The following is a 27,759-nucleotide window of genomic DNA, read 5'->3' on the forward strand; positions in this document are numbered from 1 at the left end:
TATGTTTGTAAATAAAGTTTTATTGGGACACAGTCACACCCATTCATGCACCTACTATCTGTGGTGGTTTTCACAATACAGCTGCAGAGTTGAGTAATTGCCATAGAAACTATACATTCTACAAAGCCTAAAAAATTTACAATTTGGCCCTTCACAGAAAAAGTTGGCAGACCCCTGGTCTAACTCATTTTTTACTGTGTTAAATTCCAAAAATATTTCCTATCTTCATGAGCCTTTATCTCAGAGTCCCTCAAGTTGGCAGGGGGTCAGGTGTTCTGAGAGCTCACCTGTGCAGCCAAACGGGTTTGTCAGTCAGTTGTGCAATGGAATTTGTTCACTGACTTCCCAACCTGCCTTTCTTTGCACTAATGAGGCGGTCCTTCCTCTCGTATGCTTCCTCTGCTCTTCTAACCCCAGTGGAATTTCCCCAGTGCCATGATCACCCGGAAGGTGGGGGCCGCCCTGGCAGCCGGCTGTACCGTGGTGGTGAAGCCTGCCGAAGACACGCCCTTCTCCGCCCTGGCCCTGGCTGAGGTGAGCCGCCCTCCCTGTGTTTGTACAGAGCACACAAAGTCCAAAAATGAATGTTTATCTGGGATAGAAAGAAGCAATTTTGGAGCCTACTTCTTCGCTTATGTCTCCTGATGCATGGTGTTGTGTTTTAATCTACTGGCAATTATTTTAAGTCAGCTGTAGCTCTTTTGGGGAAAAAAAATGGATGAGGGATTTTCTGACATCTGCCGGCCATGTATTTTCAGCGTACTGTAAAAATGGTATCTATGCATCGTCTTCATGAAATAGGCACTTAAACATGGATGTTTCTCACATTTAGGAAACTTCTTATTTACCATTCCCATTCCCAGGTCAACCTGCATTCCATTAGATCTTATTCTTTTGTTTGAAAACCTCAAGTGGCCTCTTGTGTCACTCAAAGTAAAGTCCAGATTCCTTAGTGGCTTTCAAGGTCCTATAAGATGTCACTTCCCAACCCCCAGTATGCCTCTGACCTTGTCCATCACACTGGAGCCCCTCATTCTTCATTCATCTGCTTGGACCACTCTGGCCCCTGCCGCTTTCCAGACCCCACCAGCCTTGCCCTCCACTCAAACTTTATGCTTTCCCTCTGTCTGGAGCGCTCTCCCCCAGATACCCCTATGACTTGCTTCTTCACGTCTTCACTCAAATGCCACCCTCCCAGGGAGGCCTTCCATGGCCACCCTGTCTAAAAATCACAACTTGGCTGGGTATGGTGGCTCACCCCTATAATCCCAGAACTTTGGGAGGCTGAAGTGGGCAGATCACTTGAGGTCAGGAGTTCGAGACCAGCCTGGCCAACATGCTGAAACCTTGTCTCTACTAAAAATACAAAATTAGCTGGGCACGGTGGCACGTGCCTGTAATCCCAGCTACTCAGGAGGCTGAGGCGGGAGAATTGCTTGAACCCTGGGGGCAGAGATTGCAGTGAGCTGAGATCGTGTCACTGCACTACAGCCTGGGCGACAGAGTGAGACTGTCTCAAAAATAAATCACAACCTCACACTCTGATGCTCCTGATCCCCTTCTCTGCTTTGCTTTTTCCCCCATTACACCTAAAACCACCTACCCTATCACTATTTGTAGGCCTTTTCAGTGGGCAGGGCTAGGAGATATACATATATGTGTACACACATGTATATACACAATAAAATGCTACAGAAATTCCTACAGAAACTTCCAATTCAAATTCAATCCTATAGACTTTTTACTTAACTTCTTTTATATTATATCTGCATCTCTTTCTTTCCTGGTTTCTTTTTTTTTTGAGACAGAGTCTTGCTCTGTCACCCAGGCTGAAGTGCAGTGCGCTATCTCGGCTCACTGCAACCTCTACCTCCTAGGTTCAAGCAATTCTCTGCCTCAGCCTCCTGAGTAGATGGGATTACAGATGCCCACCACCACACCCAGCTAATTTTTGCAATTTTAGTAGAGATGGGGTTTCACCATTTGGCCAGAGTGGTCTTGAACACCTGACCTTGTGATCCACCCACCTTAGCCTCCCAAAGTGCTGGGATTACAGGCATGAGCCATCGCACCTGGCCTCTTTCCTGGTTTCTAAAGACTCAGGAAATGACTAAATTAATATTCCATATGTACTCATTACACAGAACAACAGCTTCTGAATATTAATTTTATTTTTAAAAAATATTAATTTTAATATCACCAATGTGCCTATTGAAAATGGTTTACTTTTTTGGTATTTTCTCTTTCCATTCTCATTTTTAGTAATAAACTTTTATTTTAGAATGGTTTTACATTTACAGAAAAAATCGCAGAGATGGGGTATTTTCCCACATATCCTACACTCAATTTCTCCTATTACTAGCAGCTTACATTAGTATAGTATATTTGTTACAATTCATGAATGAATAGCGATACACTGTTATTAACTAAAGTCCATACTTTAAAATCCATTCTCAGATTTTATTAGTCTGTACCTAGTCTCCTTTTTCTGTTTCAGGATCTGGTCCAGGATATCACATTACATTTAGTTGTCTTATCTCCTTAATCCATCTTGGCTATAAACATTTCTCTGTATTTTAAAATAGTTACACTGTACCTGCGTTGCCAAGACTACAACCATTACATGCTCTATTCTCTCCAGTTTAACCCTCCTTTAGACTTAGTTCAACAAGCAGCTGTATGTGTATGCTCACCACCAGTGCTTATGTCAATGTCTCTCTAGACATTTGGTGATCCGAACCTCAGTCTGTAGTAGATTCCTTAGGAAGGGCTCCTGGAAATAATATTTTCCCTTCTTAAATGTTGTCAGTAGTCTGGGCCTATTGTGCTTATAAATCAGTTTTGCTAGGTATAAAATCCTTGGCTCACATTTTTTTTTACTTGATTATCTTAACTATATTCTCCATTTTCTTCTGATATAAAGTGTTGCTCTTGAAAATTCAGACAGTAACCTAAGTTTCTTGCCTTTATAAGTCAACTTGTTTTTGTTTTTTGGGGTTTTCTTTGCCTAGATCCACAAAAGGGTTCGATTTGTTTTTTTCCCCCTTTAAAGACCAGTAATGTCACTAGAATATGTCTTTGTGATGATTGCTTTGAGTCCATACTCTAGGTATGCAGTGTGCTCTTTCAGTACGTAGTTTCCAGCCTTTTTGTTTTATATCTCTATAAAGTTTTCAGGATTTGTTCCTCACCATTGGTTTGGTTTTACTCCTTTAGGGACTCCTATTATCCATGAGTTGAATCTTTTTTGTCACTTTCTCTTTTATCTTTTTCATCTTTTCCCTAATTTTTAAAAGTAGCTTTCTTTTTTTTATGGGTACAAAATGTCTGATTTTATTTTATTTTTTAATTTTTATTTCCATTGGTTATTGGGGAACAGGTGGTATTTGATTAACATGATTAAGTTCTTTAGTGGTGATTTGTGAGATTTTGGTGTACCCATCACCTGAGCAGTATATACTGCACATAATTTGTAGTCTTTTATCCCTTGCCCCCTTCCCACCCTTTCTCCCTGAGTCCCAAAGTCCATTGTGTCATTCTTATGCCTTTGCTTCCTCACAGCTTAGCTCCCACTTATGAGTGAGAACATACTATGTTTAGTTTTCCATTCCTGAGTTACTTAACTTAGAATAATAGTCTCCAGGCCAGGTGCAGTGGCTAACGCCTGTAATCCCAGCACTTTGGGAGGCTGAGTTGGGTGGATCACAAGGTCAAGAGATCGAGACCATCCTGGCCAACACGGTGAAACCCCGTCTCTACAAAAAATACAAAAATTAGCTGGGCATGGTGGATTATCTTTTTGATGTGTTGTTGGATTTGGATGTGTTAGCTAGTATTTTGTTAAGGATTTTTGCATCTATGTCCAACAGAGGTATTGGTCTGTAGTTTTCCTTTTGGGTTATGTCCTTTCCTTGGTTATGTCCTTCCCTATGAAGCCAGGGCAATACTGGCTTCATAGAATGATTTAGGAAGCATTCCCTCTTTCTCTATCTTGTGGAATAGTGTCAACAGGATTGGTACCAATTCTTTGAATGCCTAGTAGAATTCTGCTGTGAATCTGTCTGGTCCTGAACTTTTTTTGGTTGGTAATTGTTTTATTACCATTTCAGTCTTGCTGCTTGTTATTGGTCTGTTCGGGGTATCTTGTTCTTCCTGATTTAAGCTAGGAGGCTTGTATATTTCCAGGAATTTATCCATCTCCTCTAGGTTTTCTAGTTTATGCGAGTAAAGGTATTCATAGTAGCCTGGAATGGTTTATTTCTCTTTTTTTTTTTTTTCCAATTTAGTAAATTGTTGCCACATGTTTGCTGTTTCTGTTTATAGCTTGCAAGCCAGGCTGGAATTCCTCCAGGTGTATACAATGTTATTCCCTGTTCTCGAAAGAATGCCAAGGAAGTAGGGGAGGCAATTTGTACTGATCCCCTGGTGTCCAAAATTTCCTTTACTGGTTCAACAACTACAGGAAAGGTATGTGACTCAAGTTTCAAAGAAAACAAATATCTTTCTAATATTTTATCTTGATAGGTTATAAAAATACTATTTCATCCTGATCACCAATTTTGGAAAGATTTCCAGCACAGTGTTAAAATCTCTGTCACAGGCCAAGCACGGTGGCTCACGCCTGTAATTCCAGCACTTTGGGAGGCTGAGGTGGGCAGATCACTTGAGGCCAGGAGTTCAAAACGAGCCTGGCCAACATGGTGAAATCGTGTCTCTACAGAAAGTACAACAGTTAACCAGGCGTGGTGGTGCACACCTGTAATCCCAGGTACTCAGGTGACTGAGGCATGAGAATCACTTGAACCCGGGAGGTGGAGGTTGCAGTGAGCGGAGCTTGTGCCACTGCACTCCAGACTGGGTGACAGAGCAAGACTCTGTTTCAAAAAAAAAGGTCTGTTGGTTGAATAAAGTAATATCTGACCATCCTCTGGAGGTATTTTGGACAGTTCTTTATGGCATAACATAGGTTCCTGCTTGACAAAACCAAAGAAATTGGGGTAGTGAGGGTCCTATTATTTTTGCATTACTTGTATGTGAAGTGGGTGAAAGTTCTCCCTTGTATTTTTTTCAATTCTGGAATGCAGGTTTCTTTCAATAATGTAGAATTAGAGATTCCAGAAACACACAATTAATGTTGAAATGGATGTTTTTGGATTGAACAAAAATTGTGTTTAGTCTAAAAGTACTTAGATAATTGACAAGGTCTTTTTCTTTGAGTTTTTTTTCCCTTAAATGATGAAATGTTCTTTGCTGAACACTTAATGTGTTTGCCTGTAAGTAGATGTTTATTTATCCTTTTAAATATTCAAAAGAGGGCCAGGTGTGGTGGCTCACGCCTGTAATTCCAACACTTTGGGAGGCTAAGGTGGGCAGATCACAAGGTCAGGAGATCAAGACCATTCTGGCTAACACGGTGAAACCCTGTCTGTACTAAAAATACAAAACATTAGCTGGCGTGGTGGTGGGTGCCTGTAGTCCCAGCTACTTGGGAGGCTGAGGCGGGAGAATGGCGTGAACCCGGGAGGCGGAGCTTGCAGTGAGGTGAACTGAGATCACGCCACTGCACTTCAGCCTAGGTGACAGAGCGAGACTCCATGTCAAAAAAAAAAAAAAAAAATTAAGAAATTAAAAAATAATAAATAATAAATAATTTTTAAAATGTCCAAAAGCGAAAAAATCAAGGTAGAACAAAAGTTTTTGTTTATGGTGTTTCTCTTCAGATGGTATGCTTTTGTTCTACTAGTTTACATATACATATACACATATATGTATCTATACTCATAGTATTCATGTCCATAAACACATAACAGATAAAAAATAATACAAATCTGCCCAGGTGTGCTGGCTGACACCTGTAATCCTCACACTTTGAGAGGCCAAGGCAGGAGGATTGCTTGAGCCCAAGGAGTTCAAGACTAACCTAGACAACATGGTGAAACCCTGTCTGTACGAAAAAAAAATTAACTGGGCTTAGTGGCACACACCTGTAGTCCCAGCTACTTGGGAGGCTGAGGTGAGAGGATCACCTGAGCCTGGGAGGTCGAGGCTGCAGTGAGTTGTGATCATGTCACTGCACTCCAGCCTGGGCAATAGGAGACCCTGCCTCAAAAAATAATAAAAATTAAAAAGTCTAATTTCAAAGATTTTGTGCATCTTTGGTAATTTTAGAAACCATGAGAAGCAGGAGGGAACACTTTAACTTTTTTTTTGAGACAGTTGCCCTGTTGCTCAGGCTGGAGTGCAGTGACGTGATCTCGGCTCACTGTAACCTCCACTTCCTGGGTTCAAGTGATTCTCATGCCTCAGACTCTTGAGTAGCTAGGATTACAGGCATGTGCCACTACGCCTGGCTAATTTTTGTATTTTCTGTAGAGATGGGGTTTTGCCATGTTGGCCAGGCTGATCTGGAACTCCTGGCCTCAAGTGATCCTCCCTCCTTAGGGGCCTCCCGAAGTACTGGGATTATAGGTGTGAGCCAATGTGCCCGGCTGGAATAATGTAATTTTAATGCCTCCCAATCATTAAAAGCATCATAATCACTTTTGTCATGCTGTAAATTCATACTCCGGGAGTAGTGCTTTGGAATCCTACCGTTCATTCATAATAGGAATGGGAATTTTTAGATCCATACACTGCTATGCCCTGATCAGTGGGTCTTACAATGCAAACTTACCTGCAGAAGGATTCAAATGTTACTACGAAGTAGTTAGAAAAAAGAGGGAAGCCTGGGAGAAAGGGTTGTAAATCCTTCGTCGTTCAAGCCAGAGAAATTCCCAGGATGCTGGGCGAAGGGCAGCAACTCAGTTTTCTCAGCAAACTATCCTCATCTAACAGGGCTCCAGGAAAATATCAGCCATGACCCTGCCAAGTCCAGCTTTGCTCCTCTTTACCTAGGACAGTGATGGACCTCAAGTGACTGAATGGGAAATGTGACAAATACAGCTAAAAGGATAATTAATGCATATAGCAAGCACCTCTGCTGAGCTGGTCTTCAGAGATTAGTGGCTCAGCTGCTGGTCCTGGGGTGGAGAACCTTTTCTTGTAACTGAGGCATACACAGCGAGCCTGTTCGAGGGATGCCTGCCCTGCCCTTGCTTCTTTCTAGGGGGGCCACCCCTCCCAGGACCCCACTGAGAGGACAGCAGCCAGGTTTTAAAGCGCATGATACCTCGTCTCTTCCTCTGTTCAGAGAACTGAACCATGAGTGGTCATTAACTTGAGCGAAACGTAAATTGTGGGCTGGCCAGTGATCTAGGACAAGTAGCCTGGCATAGAAGGGTGGGCTGGGTCAGGGCCTTTTCTTCTCGGAAGTCCCCTCTCCTTCACTAGAGAAGACAGAGAGCTGTTTTCCTTTCTGTCTGTTTCTCTCTCTTATGCCTATTAAACTTCCGTTCCTAAACTCAAATAAAAAAAGATAAAGAAAGAAAGGTAGGCCGGGCCAATCACATGTTGTCTTTGGAAGCTGAGGCCCTGAGGTCAGCCCATGGGAACTGGAGCTGAAAAGATTCATTAAGACATCACAGGAGTTTATACCATACCCAGTGGCCAGGGCAAGCCGCCTTCCTGGAAAAGCAGAGACTGAGTGGGGAGAGGACACTGTCAGAGGACACAGAGCCAGCGCAGGTGGAGGGACAGACACCAGAGACAGGACCTACGCTCAAGGCCAGGTGGAGGCAAAATGGAGTGACGCAACAGTGAGAATCATTTTGCACTGAAGCAAATCCAGGAACAGTCAATGACATTTCTTAAAAATTTTACAATAAAAACATTTAAAAATTTTTTAAATGGTTATGTTGCATCCAGTAAAGAAATATGTGTAGTCTTAAAACTTGAACTACTTTGTTGAACAGTAATGTTTCAGAGAAGATTGTTACTACCATTTGATAGCTGGAATATTAACATATGGACACATACACAGAACCCACACAGGCCCAGCTTTCCAGCCATTCTGTGTTTTTACCAAGAACCCTGTCACAAAACTCATGACCTCAGAATGTACAACACTTGGGGGGCAACGCGAGAGCCACCTTGGGCTTGTGAACACGGTCTGTTTCACTCGAACCATCTCAAGTGTGGTCCCATCTTCCCTGCAGCCATGACTAGACAAAGACCTACTATCCTTAATCAATCATTTAAACATCCCTGAGCAGCTTCTTAGGCTATGAAATCTCTTACTGGATATTTAAACTAGAATAGCTGTATGTACCAAAAGCCTTACGATTATACATTGAGCTAGCAATTCTACATGTTCATCCTGACAGAATAATCACAGCGTTTTGTTTTGTTTTGTTTTGTTTTGTTTTTTGAGACAGAGTCTTGCTCTGTCGCCCAGGCTGGAGTGCAGTGGCGCGATCCACAGCATTTTTTTAACAGCAAGGATGGAAACAACCTAAATGTCCAACAGATGGGGCTGAATAAATAAATTACAGAATAGCCATGCAGTAGAATACGATGTACGCATCTAAAGGAATGTTCTAGGCCGGGCACAGTGGCTCACACCTATAATCCCAGCACTTTGGGAGGCTGAGGCAGACAGATCACTTGAGGTCAGGAGTTTAAGACCAGCCTGGCCAACATGGCAAAACCCCATCTCTACTAAAAATACAAAAATTAGCCAAGTGTGGTGGCACATGTCTGTAATCCCAGCACTCAAGAAGCTGAGGCAGAAGAATCGTTTGAACCCAGAAGATGGAGGTTGCAGTAACTGGAGATTGCACAACTGCACTACAGCCTGGGCAACAGAGTGAGACTCCATCTCGATGATAATAATAATAATAATAATAATAATAAATAGACAAAGTTCCAGAAACGTATGTGCTGACATACGAGGATCTTCACATTATAGTGTTACATTAAAGGAGCAAGGTATAAAATGTTATGAAAATTTTAAGATAGACGTCCCAAATATGTGATTCATTAGGAAGATAAAGCAGGTTACAAAACTGTATAATTATATAATTATACCATCCTGTTTTTTTTTTTTTAGATGTACATGTACATGAACCTGCATGGCTAAATTCTAAATGGATGTACTTTAAAATGTTATCAGTGTAAGCTATGGATTGTGGGATTCTAGGTGATTTTATTACCTTATCTCTATGATTTTTAAGCCCATCATATAATTGTTTTGGATAGATAATACACTTACTTATATGGTTCGAAAATTAAGACAGTATTAATGTTTACCATGACAAGTGTCACCCTCACCCCAACCCTGACTCCCTCCTTCTTTCTATAAGTAATGACTTTTTGTGTCTTGTCATCTCAGCATTTATTTTACTAATTTATTTATTTAATTTTTGAAATGGAGTCTCACTATGTTGCCCAGGCTGGTCTAGAACCCCTGGCCTCAAGTAATCCTCCCACTTCAGCCTCTTAAAGTGCTGAGATTACAGGTGCACACTACCACACCCAGCCTCTTCCCAATGTTTCTTTATCAAATACAAGCAAATGTAAATACATATTCTTATTTCTCCCTTTTCTTATGCAAAGAGTTATCCCATGTATACCACTGTGCACCTTGCTTTTTTCAGCGTTTGGTAATTTTTTTAAACAAAGGCTTAACAATCCTGGTAGTGGATTTCTGTGCTCACAGCATTCTCTCCTCTGCTCACAGATCCTGTTGCACCATGCAGCAAACTCTGTGAAAAGGGTCTCCATGGAGCTGGGAGGCCTTGCTCCATTTATAGTATTTGACAGTGCCAACGTGGACCAGGCTGTAGCAGGGGCCCTGGCATCTAAATTTAGGAACGCTGGACAGGTGAGTCCTGAAGAGTGTTTCAGGTTGTGTGTGTGTGTGCATGTGAGTGTGTGTGTGTGTGTTACAAAGATCCCACCTCCTCTACTGCCTTAAATCCCAGAAGGAAACTACTTTTGGGTTCCTTCCACTATTCATTCTTCATTCATTGACTCTTTCAGCAAATATTTAGTATATGCCTTACTTTTTTTTTTTTTTTTTTTTTTACCAGGTACTATACTAGGCTCAGAGGGGCCCCTGCAAAATAAGGTGCAGTCCCTGGCTTCAAAGAATTTTCTGAACAGCAGATGTCCTTTAGTCAATTGTTCTCTGTTTTCTCCTTTCCCCTACCCTTTTAATCTGGTTATTTTTATAGTTTTCTTTCATTGATCTCTTTTCTACTGAACGGATATAATCATCTCCTCAGACACAGAACAGCCTTGAATAATTGGGGTCTCTGAGGCCAAGGGAAAGAAAGTAAGAAAATGTTGAGGAAGGTGGTGGCTGGAAAAACTCAAAACCCTGCTGCCTGCTATGACCCAGTGGGGCCTCGCTGTCCCGAGATGGAGGGAGCATCAGAGGTGCTCTCTACAGGGCACAGGCCCACGCCAGCAGTGTTTTGGAGGAGTAACCGGGCTGTCCTGGGAGACCAGAGGCCTGAGCTCATGTCTTCCTAGGAAATCCTGGAATATTTGATCTGTCAGGGACCTTCACAGTTATCAGCTCTACAAATGTTGCATTTTACAGATGAGGAAATGAAACTCTAGAAAGAAAAAGTGACTTGAGATCAGACATATTCGGGCCACAGTGTCAGATCTGCTAAGGAGCTGGGACTCTGAGCCAGGGATCCTGTCTTCCAGTTCTATCCAAGCTGCTGCCAGGATCCTGCCTTCTTAAATATTCTTAAGCATTTCATCTTAAAAGTACCATCAGTATGTAATTTTAAATGCATTCTAGAAACAGAGTAAATATCCCCAAAAGGTTATATTGTTAAAAAAACTATGAAATGTGTGATATTCTCTATCAAATAATTTTCATCCTTGCTTTAGCCTTTGGTAATTAAGTTTTTCCCTTCCACATAACCTAAATAAGCTTGGTTTTGTCAGAAATAGGTATATTTTCCTTCATAAACACAAAATGTCAATATATGTTACCATCAGTAACACTATAAGGCTACAACTTGGGGACAGCTATGGTGGCTCACAACTGTAATCCCAACATTTTGGGAGGCCAAGGCAGGAGGATCACTTGAGCCCAGGAGTTAGAGACTAGCCCAGGCAACAGAGTGAGACTGTCTCTACATTTTTTATTTATTCATTTATTTATTTATTTATTTATTTATTTATTTATTTATTTATTTATTTTTTGCAACAGAGTCTCACTCTGTTGCCCAGGCTAGAGTGCAATGGTGTGATGTCAGCTCACTGCAATCTCCACCTCCCGGGTTCAAGAGATTCTCCTGCCTCAGCTTCCTGAGTAGCTGGGACTACAGCTAATTTTTGTATTTTTAGTAGAGATGGGTTTCACTATGTTGGCCAGGCTAGTCTCGAACTCCTGACCTTAGGTGATCCACCCGCCTCGGCCTCCCAAAGTGCTGGGGTTACAGGCATGAGCCACTGCTCCCAGCCAAAAAAAAAAATTTAAAAATTAGCTGGGGCCGGGCGCAGTGGCTCAAGCCTGTAATCCCAGCACTTTGGGAGGCTGAGACGGGCGAATCACAAGGTCAAGAGATTGAGACCATCCTGGCTAACACAGTGAAACCCCGTCTCTACTTAAAAAATACAAAAAAACTAGCCAGGCGAAGTGGCAGGCGCCTGTAGTCCCAGCTACTGGGGAAGCTGAGGCAGGAGAAGGGCGTAAACCTGGGAGGCGGAGCTTGCAGTGAGCCAAGATTCGGCCACTGCACTCCAGCCTGGGTGACAGAGCAAGACTCCGTCTAAAAAAAAAAAAAAAAAAAAAAAAAAAATTAGCTGGGCATGGTCGCGAGTGCTTATAGTCCCACCTACTTGGGAGGCTGAGGTAGAAGAATCACTTGAGCCCTGGAGGTCAAGGCTGCAGTGAACTCACCACTACTGCACTCCAGCCTGGGCAACAGAGCAAGACCCTGTCTCGGAAAAAGAAAAGACTATAAGTTGGTGTTGGTCCACATTCCTCTTCGCCTCTGCTGAGGCTGCAGCATCACAGTCTCCCAGGAGAACTGCAGATTCTTTTCCCACCCCCCGGGGAAACAAAATAAACAGAAGCCATTTGAAAAAAACATGGATTGAGTGGCTTTTTTTTTTTTTTTTGTATACAGGTACTTATTGCCAACTAATCACTGATGCATAGCAGCTGTGTAGCATAGCAGCTGTGGAGGGAATTGGAGGGGAACATGCGCTGACTCAGTGCTTTTATCTTTGGGGCCAAGCGCACATGAGGAGGAAAATGGCAGGTTGAACACATGACAGCCACCGAGGGAAGTGTTTTCACAGAGAGGCGGTAGCAGCCACACATTCGCTGGTCAAGTCTGCAGCTTCTGACAGACTGTGTGGGTTTGTTTTTGTCTCCTGTCCAGACTTGTGTTTGCTCAAACCGATTCTTGGTGCAAAGGGGCATCCACGATGCCTTTGTGAAGGCATTTGCTGAGGCCATGAAGAAGAACCTGCACGTAGGTAATGGATTTGAGGAAGGAACTACTCAGGGCCCATTGATTAATGAAAAAGCAGTAGAAAAGGTAAGTATATTATATTACTTGTGAAAGTAAATCTCATGGTTTCAATATCAAAAGCTTAATCAGCAAAAAACACTTCGGCTGGGAGGTGGAGATAGAAAGGGATTGGTTGACAGAATATTAGAGCTAGACAGAAGGAATAAGCTCTGGTGTTCTATAGCACTGTAGGGTGACTGTAATTAGCAACAATGTCTTGTATATTTTCAAATAGCTATTATTCGAAGAGTGGATCTTGAATGTTCCCAGTACAAAGAAATGATTGATGTTTGAGGCGACAGATGTGCTAACTACCCTGATTGGAGTATAGAGTATGAGAGATCTACATCTATACATGGAATAGAATGGAATTTTCAACTATGTTTTCACACAAAAACCACAAAGGTTAAAATAAAAAAATTAATAATGGCTAAAAAAAAATTATGTTAAAAGGCAAAAAAAAAAAAAAATGAAAACAAAAAAGTCATTTTGGTAAAGTGCCCGGCAAGCCTATTTTGTAAACAATGAGAAACCTGAGAAAAGTGAATTCTGCCTACCAGTTACATGAATCGGGGGGCGTCGTCTGCTCATGAGCTGCTCTAGCCCTGCCATTGCACCAAGTCCCCATGCGTTCTGTCACTGTAGGTCTTTACTGCCCTCCCTAAATTTTGTTATAGTGATGATAATTCTGCCCCTCACTGCCTCAGCAATTAAGATCTCGAGACAAAGTTCACTCCTCTGTTGGAACACCTATGGAATGGAAGACTAGCTTTGTTTGCAGATGGTTTGCGTTTCAGCTGTAATCCTGACGTTGTCCTGTTCTTTCTTCTCTTTATGACAAAATCCCTGTCGAGAATAGTCCTTGATGAAAGTATCCTAGCCAGGGGTGCAGAATCACAGATGCCATGTTCAGGATTTAGAGACAGTGAAGGGAAACTGCTTTTAGGAAAGATTTGTTTGTTTAAAAAAATGTTATAATCCATACTACTAGCTCTATGAAACTTCTCTCCTTATTCTGCTGTTTAAAAAAATTCATTTTGGAGTCACAAGGAAGTTTCTTGTAATATCAAACATCCAGTATTTATTTATTTATTTATTTATTTTTTTGAGACGCAGTCTCGCTCTGTTGCCCAGGCTAGAGTACAGTGGTGCAGTCTTGACTCACCGCACCTCTGCCCCACTGGGTTCAATCGATTCTCCTGCCCCAGCCTCACGCATAACTGGGATTACAGGCACCCGCCACCACATCTGGCTAAGTTTTGTATTTTTAGTAGAGCCGGGGTTTCACCATATTGGCCAGGCTGCTCTCAAACTCCTGACCTCAGGTGATTCACCTGCCTTGGCCTCCCAAAGTGGTGGGATTACAGGCGTGAGCCATCACACCTGCTCAGAAATGGTTTTAATGGAATATTTCAAAACAGGAAGACAGTAGAAGCTGAAGACTGTGTGTGGGAAAGAAGGGAGGAGAGGTGGCCAGAGGGAGACACGCAGTGGAGGCACAGCCAGCCCCTGGGTGCAACTGAAGAACCAGAAGCAAGTGAGAGCCAAGTCTGTACTCATCATGGGAAGCACAGCCGACCACTGTTCCTCAGCCTCCTCAGAGCCTGAGAGCCAAGCCCTGACTCCATGGCTGCCCCCACCCCGTGGGCAGTCAACTCAGCTGAACCCACCTCCATTGCCTTGGGAAACCCAGGGAAGCATCAAGGTTTGACAGAGCTCTGATAAATTTCTAGTTACTGTCTTGGGATTACTCTAGATAAAGAAAATACATTAAAATTTACATTGGAACCACCTGCATTTTAGAGGTGACTTTGGACCTTGGGGACAAACCAGGGGTATTCACTTGTCAAGTGAAGGCAGTTTGGGTCTAGGCCAGCTGTGGTTCAAGTCCTAGAGTGGTGGTCCTTAATTCACACCGTGCCTTTATCAGCTACAGTTGCCCGGGACCCATCCAAGAAGACGGAGTGTTCATTTATGTGTAGTAGGCCTAGACATTGGCATTTTTTAAGTGCCCCAGGATGATGCTAGTTTGCAGCCAGGTTGGGAAACCACTCTGTCTTATTTTTTCCCCAAAGGGAAGACACACATTGTCCTCCAGATGGTGCTGTATGCCAGGACTTCAAACAAACAAACAAACCGCAAAATTTCTTTTTTGCTGGAGAGAAATTTGGTGGAAACCACCTTGTTTAAAAACAATTCCGTGTTGGCTTTAGTGTACATACTGTCATAGAGTGGGTTCCAGGAAAAAAACACTGCACCTCACATTAATATGACAAGAAAAGGGCAGAGCAGATTATATTTGGGGATCAAGGGGCTAGACCCCTGTTAAGCAGAATTATTTTTTAAATATAAAATTCATAGAAAGTAAGTCATCCTAGCCAATGGGGATTAGTTGCAGGTGATGCACTATGAGAGCATTGCAGCGGGGGCATGGATTTTCGAAGACAGAATGCATTCACACCTATGTTTACCTTCCTGAAACCCTATAGAAAATTCAGCTGAGGGCCAGGTGTGGTGGCTCACGCCTATAATCCCAGCATTTGGGAAGCTGAGGTGGTGGGTCACTTGAGGTCAGGAGTTCGAGACCAGCCTGACCATCTCTTAAAAAAAAAAAAAAAAAAAATTAGCCAGGCGTAGTGGCAAGCACCTGTCATCCCAGCTACTCAGGAGGCTGAGGCAGGAGAATCTCTTGAACCCAGGAGGCGGAGGTTACAGTGAGCTGAGATCGCGCCAGTGCACCCAGCCTGAGTAACAAAGTGAGACTGTCTCAGAAACAAAAGCAAAACAGAAAATTCAGGTGAAAAATGGAAGGGAAAACAATGCCAGTGAACCAAAGATTGTAATGAATTTCTGGAACTCAAAAGGGATTGTGTTAACAGAAGTCATAATAGATGGATCTACCCAGGGGAACCCTGCAGAGGAAATTGGTGCCATTTTAAATGACAGAGCCTTTCTAGAATTGGTGGCTGTAGAAAGTAGGAATAGGAAGAGCGGAGGAGATGAAGCTGGTTGATTCTACTTTTGCACAATTTTCTGGATCATTCCCACCATCTCTCCCCACCACGACCACCACCAAGACACACAAGACAGCAGAGGCATTTGTTCTGGGCAGGACAGTTTTTCTGAAGAACTATAGTAGGTATCTAGGCAGACTACAGCTTCAAGAACAAGGCTAGGTACATCAGGGTGGGGCTCTCCCGACTTTGCCTTTTGGGGAAGGGAGCTGCCCTTATGTGAAGCCTGCACGTTAGAATAAACCCAAGCTTAAAACAGCAAACACCACTCATGCCACACATCCCCAAATTGATCAACCCAGTCCTTGTGTGTGTGTGTCCTCCAAACACACTGCTGGAGCTGAGAAGGAGCTGACCAGGTTAGTTTCAACAACTCGGTCCTTCATTCGGGAAGATGAACAACCAAGGATCATGATGGGAAAACCATCAGCACATAACAGGAAAGGTCAGGAAAAACAAACAGAACAGTCCCTGAAGGCAGCAGATAAATTGGGGAACTAGAAGGAAGTTTTCTAAGGATCTCATAGTGTCCTGCAAGGGTTTTGAGAAGATAGTGCAGACTGTAAACTGCTAATAAGAAATATGTTCTAGGAAATGAAGCAATGAAAACAAGAGTCTGTAGAAATTACATACATGCCTGTCACAAGCTTCAGTAGCTGAAGGTAGACGATTGAATTTAGGATGTCTTACGGAGTTTAAAGCAAACAATAGAGAGGCAAAAAATATAATAGAAATGCCACAAAAAAAAAAAAATCAGAACTAATCTGAACTCCTACTAATACCTGTTCAGTAGTAGGAGTTCTAGAATGAAATAATTGGGAAGTTGGAGGAAGTGACATTACCAAGTCAATAATAGATGGAAACTTCGCAGAGTTAGGGGAAAATAATTATTCTACAGATTGAAAGATTTCACTGATTACCAAGTAGGATGAATGAAAAATACATATATATATATATAGCTAAAATTTTAGAATATCAGGGCATAGGAAATCCTAGGAGATTTCGGAGAGGAAAAAGCTATCAAGAGGAAAAAGGGTGAGAACCATTTTTGGCTCAAACTTCCTCAACAACACTAGAAGCGGAGAAGTGCACTCAAAGTTCTGAAGTAAAGTTATTTTGTATCAGAATTCTGTACTCAAGCAAATTATCAATCAGGTGGAGTACAAAACACCAGAAACGTGGTGTATGAAAATTCAGAAACTAGACTACATCCAGGGCATCTGTTTTAAAACAACTACTTGGCCAGGCCTGGTGGCTCACTCCTGTAATCCCAGCACTTTGGGAGGCCAGGGTGGGTGGATCATGAGGTCAGGAGTTTGAGATCAGCCTGGCCAAGATGGTGAAACCCTGTCTCTTCTAAAAATACAAAAATTAGCCGGGCAAAAATTTCCTTCCAGTTCCCTAATTTATCTGCGGTGGCAGGTGCCTATAATCCTAGCTACTCGGGAGGCTGAGGCAGGAGAATCACTTGAACCTGGGAGGCGGAGGTTGCAGTGAGCTGAGATCACGAAACTGCACTCCAGCCTGGGTGACGGAGCAAGACTCCATATCAATCAATCAATCAATCAATCAATCAATAAACAAACAAACTACTTGAGGAGAATGTGTATATCAAAAAGCAACAAAAACTCAGTTCAGGAAAGAGGACAACATGGGATCCAAGAAGCTGGAAATAACCACAGAACGCAATGAAAGCAAATGCAGGCAAACAGCTGAGCCGTGGGCCTAGAAAGAAGTGAAGATATATTAGACCATTCAACAAATAGGAATATCAAGCAGCTAGAAGATGTCAAAGAGCAAGGATGAAGGTGGCACTCTTGCTTCTGAATCTGTGCAAATGTGGTTCCTTCTACAAAAGGAAACCAGCATACTTTATTGTTAACCTACATTTTTAAAAAAGATAAAAGATAGAAGTAGTTAAAGTTTTCTGCAGTTTAAACATTCTGAAAGATTGTATCATGTAGAAAACTTTTTTTCTTCCTCATCACCAGGTGGAGAAACAGGTGAATGATGCCGTTTCTAAAGGTGCCACCATTGTGACAGGCGGAAAACGACACCATCTTGGAAAAAATTTCTTTGAGCCCACCCTGCTGAGCAATGTCACCCAGGACATGCTGTGCACTCATGAAGAGACTTTTGGTCCTCTGGCACCAGTTATCAAGTAAGGTTCTCCAGCCAGCGGGGAGATGGGAGGAAGAATAGAAGAGAATGGGAAACCCTGAAAGAGATTCCTGGGCTGCTTTGAGGGCTGGCCAGGAGGCAGACAGTTGTATTGAGTCCATTGAAGAGCAGAGTGCAATTTATGGTTTTCTAAAAAACTCATAACTTATTTGGACCACAAAATTCATTAAATTCTTTTTTTTTTTTTTTTTTTTTTTGAGATAGAGTTTCGCTCTGTTGCCCAGGCTGCAGTGCAATGGTGTGATCTTGGCTCACTGCAACCTCTGCCTCCTTGGTTCAAGCAATTCTCCTGCCTCAGCCTCTAGCGTAGCTAGGACTATAGGCACCAGCCACCATACCAGGCTAATTTTTTGTATTTTAAGTAGAGATGGGATTTCACCATGTTGGCCAGGCTGGTCTCGAAAATCCTGACCTCAGGTGATCCTCCCGCCTCTGCCTCCCAAAGTGCTGGGATTACAGGTGTGAGCCACTGCACCTGGCCTCAAATTCTGGCCTCAAATTCTTTAATTTTCTTTTTCTTTCTGCTGAACTCATTTTTCTTCTTCTTTTTTTTTTTTTTTTGAGACGGAGTCTTGCTCTGTCACCCAGGCTGGAGTGCAGTGGCACGATCTCAGCGATTCTCATGCTTCAGCCTCCCGAGTAGCTGGGACTCCAGGCACACACCACCACGCCTGGCTAATTTTTTGTAGTTTAGTAGAGATGGCGTTTCACCATGTTGGCCAGGCTGGTGTTGAATCCTGACCTCAAATGATCCACCCACCTCAGCCTCTGAAAGTGTGGGATTACAGGCATGAACCACTGCGCCCAGACCTGAACTCATTTTTCTTCTTAATATATTACATCTCAAAGGATTCTTTTATTGGCGTCCATAGGAAATGAACTTTCTGTGCCCTTTCATGGTCTTTTATCTCCCATTCACAAGTAGATAGTCATTTACCTGGATAAAATTCTAGGTTCAACCCTTCGGAGATATTAATCCTTTATGTACTTTTTTTTTCTTTTTCTTTTCTTTTTTTTTTTTTGAGATGGAGTCTAACTCTGTCATCTAGGCTGGAGTGCAGTGGCGCAATCTTGGCTCACTGCAACCTCCACCTCCTGGGTTCAAGCAATTCTCTTGCCTCAGCCTCCTGAGTAGCTGGGACTACAGGCATGTGCCACCACACCCAGCTAATTTTTATATTTTTAGTAGAGAAAGGGTTTCACCATGTTGGCCAGGCTGGCGTCGAACTCCTGGCCTCAAATGATCCAACTGCTTCAGCCTCCCAAAGTGCTGGGATTACAGGTGTGAGTCACCATGCCTGGCCTCTATCTACTTTTATCCAGGGTTGTTGCCAAGAAATCTGATTCTTGCTTCTTTGAAAGGGATCTATTTTTTCTCTTTAGAAATGTTTAGAATTTCTCTTGATCTCTGATGTTCTTAAATTTTACTATCTGGTATGGCACACAGTGAGGTTTTTCAGTTGAGGTCTTAATATCTTTACTATGGTTTTTTTGTTTTGGTTTTTTTGTTTGTTTGTTTGTTTGTTTTTAGATGGAGTCTCGCTCTCTCACCCAAGCTGGAGTGCAGTGGTGCAATCCCAGCTCAGTGTAACCTCTGCTTCCTGGGTTCAAGCGATTCTCCTGCCTCAGCCTCCTGAGTGGCTGGGATTACAGGTGCCCACCACCAGGCCCTGCTAATTTTTGTGTTTTTAGTAGAGACGGGGTTTCGCCATGTTGGCCAGGATGGTCTCAAACTCCTGACCTCAGGTGATCCACCCGCCTCAGCATCCCAAAGGGCTGGGATTACAGACGTGAACCACTGTGCCTGGCTCATTAATATCTAACAGGTTTGTTTAGTCCTGGAAAATTTTGGGTCATTATTTCTCCAGATATTCTTCTCCCTTTCATGTATCCTTTTCTAGCTTTCCAAGAAGTCTATTATTTTGATGCTTCTACTTCTGTGCCCTATTTATCTTATCTCTTCATTCCATCTCTTCATTCCTGGTGCCTTCTATGAGTCCCTCCCCTCATCTGCCAGCATATTAATGTATTCTTCAGATACAGTCATTCTGACTTCCACCCCACCCACCAAGATCTTTATCTCAACAATTGTTTTTTCCATCCCTGATATCTCCAGTGGGTTCCTCCCCATAACTGATTCTTCCTGCTTCATTAATCTCCCTTACTTTGCTGTGGCTATTTATCCTTTTTAAAAAAAATTTTTTATTCTCTTCCACCGTAGGTTGTGCTGTTTTATCTTCTTAGTCTTGGAGCTCCTCAGATGTCTTGTAATTTTCCCTGTGATCTTTAACCCCTTGCACCGTTGGCAGCATTGGCTTATAATATCTCCCATGGGTTGTGGTAAAAAGCTCAGGCCTTGGTTTGTGCTCCTTCTCATACATTTGGAGGGCAAAGGGTTGAGCCTCTCGGAGGGCGCCTCTAGTGTTGAAATCCAGTCTCGGTGCCACTTCCCCACCCCGAGTATCCTTTCCCCTGGGGTAGTTTGCAGTTCCCTCTATTGGAATAGGTTGGGGAGAAGAGGGTGCTGGTGTTGCTGCTGCCTACGCTTGTTTCCCACGGCCGGTGTACCTGCTGGGCACGAGCCCTGGCTCACTGCCCCAAGCCAGCCCTGCTGCTTTTCTACCTGTAGCAATGTCCCATTGATCCAGGGACCCAGGTTTGTAGGCAGGATCACCTGGAACTCACAGGTGTGGGGGGAGATGCACAGCCCTGCCCTTGCCCCGCCCACCCCTGCATGGGTGGTCTCGAGCTCACTCTCACTTGAGGCCATCATTCTCCCCCAGGATCCAACCAATTTATTGGTCTCCAGAAATGTCTTACATTTTTTGGTGCTAGTTGCCGATTGAGATTTTGTTGTTATTGTTGTTGGTTTTGACTATGATTCACTTTCTCTCTCCTCTGGTATGTCCAGCACTGGGTTCACAGAGACAGCTGGCAGCTGGTGCTGTCTGTGCCATCTTATCCAGGACCAGAAATCTTTCTTCTTATGTACTTCACTGGCCTTGTTACATCTTGCGTATGAAGTTTATTTTGATTCCACTATTGGGGAAATGGACCACTTGAAGAACATCCATCTTCTTTGTTTTAGTAAAAACCTTTTACATGAAATGTGAACTGGACATTTTCACAGGAGATCAAAGGGAGGCATTGGTTGGGAATGCAGCTTTGGAGTTGACCATGGTGTAGCTCTAGACTTTGCTACTTCATACCTGTGTACCCTTAGACAAGTTGACTTTTCTGAGCTGGCTCTGCCCAGTCCCCCTTTATAAAAGCCCTGCAGAAAGGCAGCTGGTTCCAACCGCTGGTAGATCTCTGAATTTAGAAATTGGAGTGCTTAGAACTTTTTGCCCCAGTTACAATTCTGGAACAACAGAAAAATACCACTGACATCTTATTCCTGAAATAAAATTTTAAAGAGATGGCCTGGGCTTTGGTGCATTCCTTCATTTCAGAGAGGAGGAGACTCCAAGCATCATGCCATTGTTAAGCAGTAGTGGAGAACACATTAGAACATGGCCCCAACCCCTTCTGAACGTTTTCTTTCTGCTACATCAGGCTGGCTTCTAAAGTAGTTGTTATTAGTGTTATATATTCTCAGTGGGTACCAAGAACAGTAATCCTTTTTCTTAAGGGATTTTGTTTGATATTCTGGATGTGCCACAGTTCCCTACATGTTGGTCTGCTTTTTTTCTTGTTCTCTTAGGAAAGATGAAGCCAGTATTGATTTAAGCATGCTAGCCTTGATCGCTGAGTTATCTCGGCGAATGGTGCTACTTTCTTCTGCAATCTGTTCTTGGATCTCTTTGCAAAACTCTGATTTACTCCTTGTGATTATTTGGGAAACAAATCAGAAGAAAAGAAAACTGGTTTCCTTTCCTCTCCCCCTTACATATTTTATGACCTATCTTACCTTTGGCAGGTTCGATACAGAGGAGGAGGCTATAGCAATCGCTAACGCCACTGACGTTGGGTTAGCAGGTAGGTGTTTGTCCTTGTTCAATACCAGTCATAATCATTTTTCTCCAGCTCATGCCAGGTTTACCTTTTAAACATCACCCTGGGTTATGAGACAGAAACTTCAATGAGGTATGTGTTTTGTTTCTCTCCAAGTGGCGGAATGGATTTGGATTTGTGCAAGGACATGTTCTTTCGCCTTGTCCCCATGATACACATTTGGGAGCTCTCTAATTACAGCTGTGGGGCAGGGAGAGCTGCGGGCAGAAGAGAAGGTGCACATTATTCTGCTTTTCTAGGTGGAGAACTCCACACATCTCAAAGTCCCACATTCTCAGAGGCTTAATCCCCAGAAATTCCAAGTGATTTTTTCCTCCCTTTTGCCTGGCTCCTGTAAGCCTGAACAGAAGAGGAAGGGCATCAGCAAGGAGCATCAGGGACAATGAAAGGAGTGAAGATGTTGTGTGTACAGGTGCCTCACTGATGGCTACCATTCCTTTAGTTTGGAGATGGTCCAGGTGACCACCGTATGTACTCTATAACCCTGAGAAAATTACGTAGTAGCATCCACAGCAAATGAAGTACTGCAGAAGATACAAAGACATATAAGATACCACTGTAACTGTATAGAAGCTTCCCCTCTAGCTGTAAGAGAACTATTTATATGAAGAGGAATGATAAGCATGCTGTGGGGTCCCTTAGAGTTATCATAAAGCTGGAGTAAGATGTGTGCACGAGGATTTATAACACTGTGTTCACCATTTGTCTCTTCCTTCTCGATGGGGTGATGGTGGAGGAAGACGTACCCTGAACTAGGTCATAAATGATGGACAGAATTCTGGTTGTGCAGAAATTGGAGGAGAGAGATGCTGGGCAGAGGGTACCAAGGGAGTTCAGAAACAAAGTGAGAAAGGGTGAGGAGAATTTGCCTGACAGGTTTGGAGAGGATGGTTGGTGATTGGAGTAATGGAAGATGAAGCCAGAAATGTTGATTGAAACTACTTGGGGGGAAGAGGGTGTTGAATACCCACTAAGGAATTTAACCTTATTTTATAATTGGAGTAATCGAAAGGCTTGGGCAAAAGTGTCATGTGGAAATCTAACAGGTGTGCAGGCTGGGTTGAATAGTAGAAAACAGGAAGAGGGTCTCGATAGGAGATAGTGAGAGTAGACTTGAAGCAAGAGGTGACTTTCAAAGGTTTTGAGATGAAAAAGTGGACAAGACCAACCTGGGACTTTATGTGGGAGCAGGGAAGACTCCAGGCCCAAGTGACTGGACAAAAAGTCATCAGTGGTGCCCTCATCTTTAGACATGATGTCTTTAATGACTTGTCTAAATGCCTTTTATCCCTATGACAGGTTATTTTTACTCTCAAGACCCAGCCCAGATCTGGAGAGTGGCAGAGCAGCTGGAAGTGGGCATGGTTGGCGTCAATGAAGGATTGATTTCCTCCGTGGAGTGCCCTTTCGGTGGAGTGAAGCAGTCCGGCCTTGGGCGAGAGGGGTCCAAGTATGGCATTGATGAGTATCTGGAACTCAAGTATGTGTGTTATGGGAGCTTGTAGAATTTTTTGGTTCTTTAAAAAAATTTAAAAGGAGACTTACCTACATATATAGGTACATGCCATCCATTATTTTAAATAAACTAATAGGTTTTCAGAATTGTGAATTTTTCAAAACTCATCCAGTCCTCGTAATCTTAAACAGATGCAAATCCTACCCCTGCCCTTAACCTAACTAGGGACCAATATATGCCACGTGCCTGTGACTGCAGACTCCCGGAGAACCAGCACTGGGTTTACAGAATGAGGCCCTGGCTCCGCACCACAGCCCCAACTGCCTCAGAGCAGGCACAGCATGAGGCAGGCCCAGCCCCTTGGGCTGTCACAAAGGCTTGATCACTGCCCGGGCAGTGACACAACCATCCCCAAGGTCGCTACAGAACATGGGCCCAGAGCACCTTGAAGGAGACCCTTGACTGTGACTGGCAGGCAGGTGAGGGGCACAGCACCCCTCCCCGGCATCTGCCAGCTCAGCCCTGAAGGCACCGAATGTGCATCTAGAGGTGTTGCAGCAGAGGTTTGAGTGAACCCTCTTTCAAAGACAATAAATAGCACAGAATTGTCCATGCTTCTGTGAGGCATGAAGAAGCACCTCTCCCTATTCCTGAACCATTTTTTAATTGACATCTTTATTGTCCTAAATTTACTGCTTAAAGAATTCTATTTTCATTTCTGTCCTGTTCACCACTTTGTTTCTTTTCCTTGAGTAAATGAGCTGAAGTGTAAAGCAAAGAATAGCAGAAGCAGCTTGGTAGGATGGAAGGCACGCGGTGGTGTGGCCTGGCTCCTTCCCCAAGTGGCCTTGTTGCCTTGTTGCCCTGGGTGTGTGTTGAGCACCTCCCATCCCATGCATACAGTGGAGATTCCATACAGGCCTTACTTAGCTCCCTGCGATATTGTGAGCCAGAGAGAAAGTAAAAGCACTTCACAAAAAAATGAAAATTCTAAGGACATACAAGAGCCACTGTTACGAGCAGCACCGCCCAGCCCTTCCTTGCCTACTGTCAGTGGCTTTGCCAAGATGGGAGGAGGCCAATGCCAACTTGCCCACCCACCTGAGCCTGAGTAAGTGGCTGTCACCTGCAGCCTGTTCTTTCTGTCCTGGTGTGGTGCTGCTTCCTTACCTCCAAAAGAGCAAAAGCACTTTCACCACAGTCAGCCCAAAAGGGAAAGAATTTCTGTAATTGCCAATCCACTTTGTAGAAGAGGCATGAGCCCTTGAATTTCAGGCACCTTTTATCTAATAAGAGTTTTTATAGCTCATCATTCAAATAACACACACAAAAAAAAGCCCCTATGACGGGCATTGCCTCTCACTTTGAAAGAAAGACTGTAATCTTAAACAGATGCAAATCCAATTAGGCGGCCAAGTAGGTGGAGATGAAGCGCCTTCCTTTCCCCATCTCTCTCTGTGTAGACTCCACTTACATCTTGTGGTTATTCTGGGTTGTGGAAGGAAAATGTGAATGAAAGTAATGCTAGATGCAATTCCTCCTGAACCCCACCTAGGATTTAACATCCCTCATTGAGCCACTGGGAAGCTATGGTTGAGTAACTAAAGGTCTGGCAAGTACCTGTGCACACAGGAAACTGCCTAGCATCTGGCCTGGGGTGTACTAGCCACATCCCCAAGGTCTCAAGGAGAAGGAAGAGCTGAAATTCTTCCTAGTGACACTGCCCTGGCCCTGTCAAGAATCACATACTCAGCATTTTGACAGCTAATGTCTGTTCCTTATTTGTATAGTTTTTAGGTGGTTTTATATAACATTTTAATTACTTATGATTTAGATATATCCATTCTTTTTCTATTAAGAATACAAATGCTCCAACATTATTTTTTATAACTCTGGATTACCAATGCTGAGAAGTGTGCAGGAATACTTCCAAATAAATTTTTAACATTGTAAGCCAGTAGATTCTTTGACTGGGTGGCACGTTTTGAGTCTTCTTGCATATTTGGCTCATGGGTTCATAAATTGAGGCCAGAGATTCATTGTATATCCTTGATCGATTCTCTAATTAAAGGAAATAGCTTATTGTTTAGTAAAATGGTCGTTGGTTGTGGGAAGAAAGAGAAGTGTTTTTAACTGAACATTTTTGTTTTTAAATAAAGTAGCCATATGTAATGGGATTTTAAAAATATATACATTTTACAACATGGACTAGAAAAGGACCATTAGATCAGGGATTGGCAGACTATGGCCCACGAACCAAACCTGGCCTGGCACCTGTTTTTATACAACCTGTGAGCTAAGAATGGTTTATATGTTTTCAAACGATTGGGCAGAAAATCAAAAGAAGAACAATATTTCATGGCACCTGAAAATCTATGAAATTCAGATTTCAGTGTCCATAAATAAAATGTTATTAGAGCATAGCTACACCCATTCATTTATGATATGGTCTGGGACTGCTTTCTTGGCAGAGTTGAAGAGTCAGGGCAGGGACAGTATAGCCTGCAAAATTTTAGGCTATTTTATAGCCTAAAGTATTTACTACTTGTCTCCTTAAAGAAAAAGTTTGCCAGCTCCTGATCTAGACCAAGAGGGAGCTATTGACATTACTTGCATTTATCAGGCATTATTGCATTTTACTGAACACCTCCTGTGAAGAAAGTACTTTTCCAGCATTGCTACCATGAGTTCTCAGCAGGAACTTCCCAGCGATGATAATGTAGATGAAATTAGGCATATAACAAGATTCTATTGGCCTTGAAAAAACGGTTCTCCTTGAACTTCCTCCAGCTATGCAGGGATTCTCATTAAAGAGCTGATCTGCATCTGTTCATGCATTTTAGTAGCTTTTAAATATGATTTTATGTGAAGTGCCATTTCTTTATTCTACTAAAGAGACACAGCAGAAATAAAGATCAGAAGCAAATGCAAGCAAATCTGTTTTATTGTTAACTTCAATTAGGAACTTGAAATTGTGCCACGTGACTTTTTCCTCTAAAAACTGGATCCTAGTGTTTTAATTACCTATGTGCAGCTATTTTAAATAGCATTTTACCTGAATGATATTTATGTTGTCATTGTTTCATGCTGTACTTTGTGAGATAAAACTTGGGTATGAGTGTGCTAAGGAATTTATAAAGTTTTGCTTTTTTTAAATGTGGACATAACTCGTTTTTCTAGTTTTTGACAATTGTGTGTTTTAGTGTCTAGTCTGCAGACAGCGCTGTGTGTAATAAATGTGGAATTAACAAAATTTCCTCTCCCTGTGTTAAGGTGTCTGGTTGTGCTTTTTTCCCCCTGCTTGGTGATCTTTTGAGTTTTTATTGGATGATATTAGACCAGTTCGCATTTGTGTAAATAGCGCTCCCTCCCCAGAGAGCTGTAATCAGTGAGTGCCTTGGGGAAGGAGCCAGCATGTGAAATGATGTACCCTAGAACCCAGAGAAGGGCTTGTCCATGGTGCGTGCTCATAGAATGTTTGCTAAGCTGAACTGAGAATTTACCTGGTTTGCAGGGGGGGGCGGTCACAGAAAGAGGTATGGGCTAGCGGTCACAGATTGGCCTCTCTCTCTCTCTCCTACATGCCCCACTGATATGATTTCCTGGGCTCAAACAAGCTGCTTACCTCTGCCTCCTGAGTAGCTGGGACCACAGGCGCGTGCCACCACACCTAGTTAATTTTTCTTTCATGTTTTGAAAGTTAGGGTCTCACTGTATTGCCCAGACTGGTCTCAAACTCCTGGGTTCAAGCCACCCTCCCACCTCAGCCTCCCAAAATGCTAGGATTATGGGAGTGCACCATTGTAGCCAGCCCTCACCATAATTTAGAACACAGACAACACCCCTGCCCAGTGGTTTAGTGGACATGAGTGTTTTTGCAAATGTCGTCTCACATTATACAATCACGTATTGCTCAACAACAGAGATATGTTCTGAGAAATGCATCATTAGGCAATTTCATCCTTGTACGAACATCGTACTTACACAAACCTGGATGATACCGCCTCCTACACAGCTAGGCTATATGGTCTAGCCTGTTGCTCCTAGGGCTACAGACTTGCACAGCATGTTACTGTATTGAATACTCTAGGCAGTTGTAAGACAATGGCAAGTATTTATGTATATAAACATTAAAAAGGTACAGTAAAAGTCGAGTATAAAAGATTTAAAAACTACACTTGTATAAGGCACTTACCATGAATGCAGCTTGCAGAACTGGAAGCGAGTCAGTGAGTGAGTGGTGAGTGAATGTGAAGGCCTAGGACATGCCCTGCACACTACTGTAGACTTTACAGACACTCTACACTTAGGCTACACTAAATTTATTAAATAATATTTTTCTTTCTTCAATAATAAATTACCCTTAGCTTACTGTAACTTTTTACTTTATAAATTTAAAAAATTTTTTAACTTTTTGACTCTTTTGTGATCACACTTAGCTTAAAGCACAAACTAATTGTACAACTGTATAAAAATATATTCTTTCTTTATATCCTTGTTCCACAAACTTCTTTGTATTTTAAATTTTTTTAAAACTTTGTTGTTAAAAACTAAGACACAATTACACACATTAGCCTAGGCCTACAAAGGGTCAGATTCACGGATATTTCTGTCTCCCACCTCCTCATCTTGCCCTGCTGGAAGGTCTTCAGGGGCAATAATACGCAGGGAC

At 42.8% G+C, this 27,759-nt stretch overlaps 1 protein-coding gene across 1 annotated transcript in view; it reads left to right on the forward strand.

Annotated features, from left to right (window-relative positions):
• Positions 1-26,252, forward strand: part of ALDH5A1 (aldehyde dehydrogenase 5 family member A1) — a 35,959-nt gene extending 9,707 nt beyond the window's left edge. The window contains exons 4-10 of the mRNA XM_007973556.3: positions 418-534; positions 4,324-4,467; positions 9,617-9,760; positions 12,291-12,449; positions 17,428-17,597; positions 21,537-21,595; positions 22,931-26,252. Of these exons, the coding sequence (XP_007971747.3) occupies positions 418-534; positions 4,324-4,467; positions 9,617-9,760; positions 12,291-12,449; positions 17,428-17,597; positions 21,537-21,595; positions 22,931-23,136 (999 nt within the window). The 3' untranslated portion in view covers positions 23,137-26,252. The remainder of the gene's footprint in view (positions 1-417; positions 535-4,323; positions 4,468-9,616; positions 9,761-12,290; positions 12,450-17,427; positions 17,598-21,536; positions 21,596-22,930) is intronic.
• The last annotated feature ends 1,507 nt before the right edge of the window (positions 26,253-27,759 follow it).

The sequence above is a fragment of the Chlorocebus sabaeus genome, chromosome 17 (genome assembly GCF_047675955.1).
Source record: "Chlorocebus sabaeus isolate Y175 chromosome 17, mChlSab1.0.hap1, whole genome shotgun sequence".
In the NCBI taxonomy this organism is placed as follows: Eukaryota; Metazoa; Chordata; class Mammalia; order Primates; family Cercopithecidae; genus Chlorocebus; species Chlorocebus sabaeus.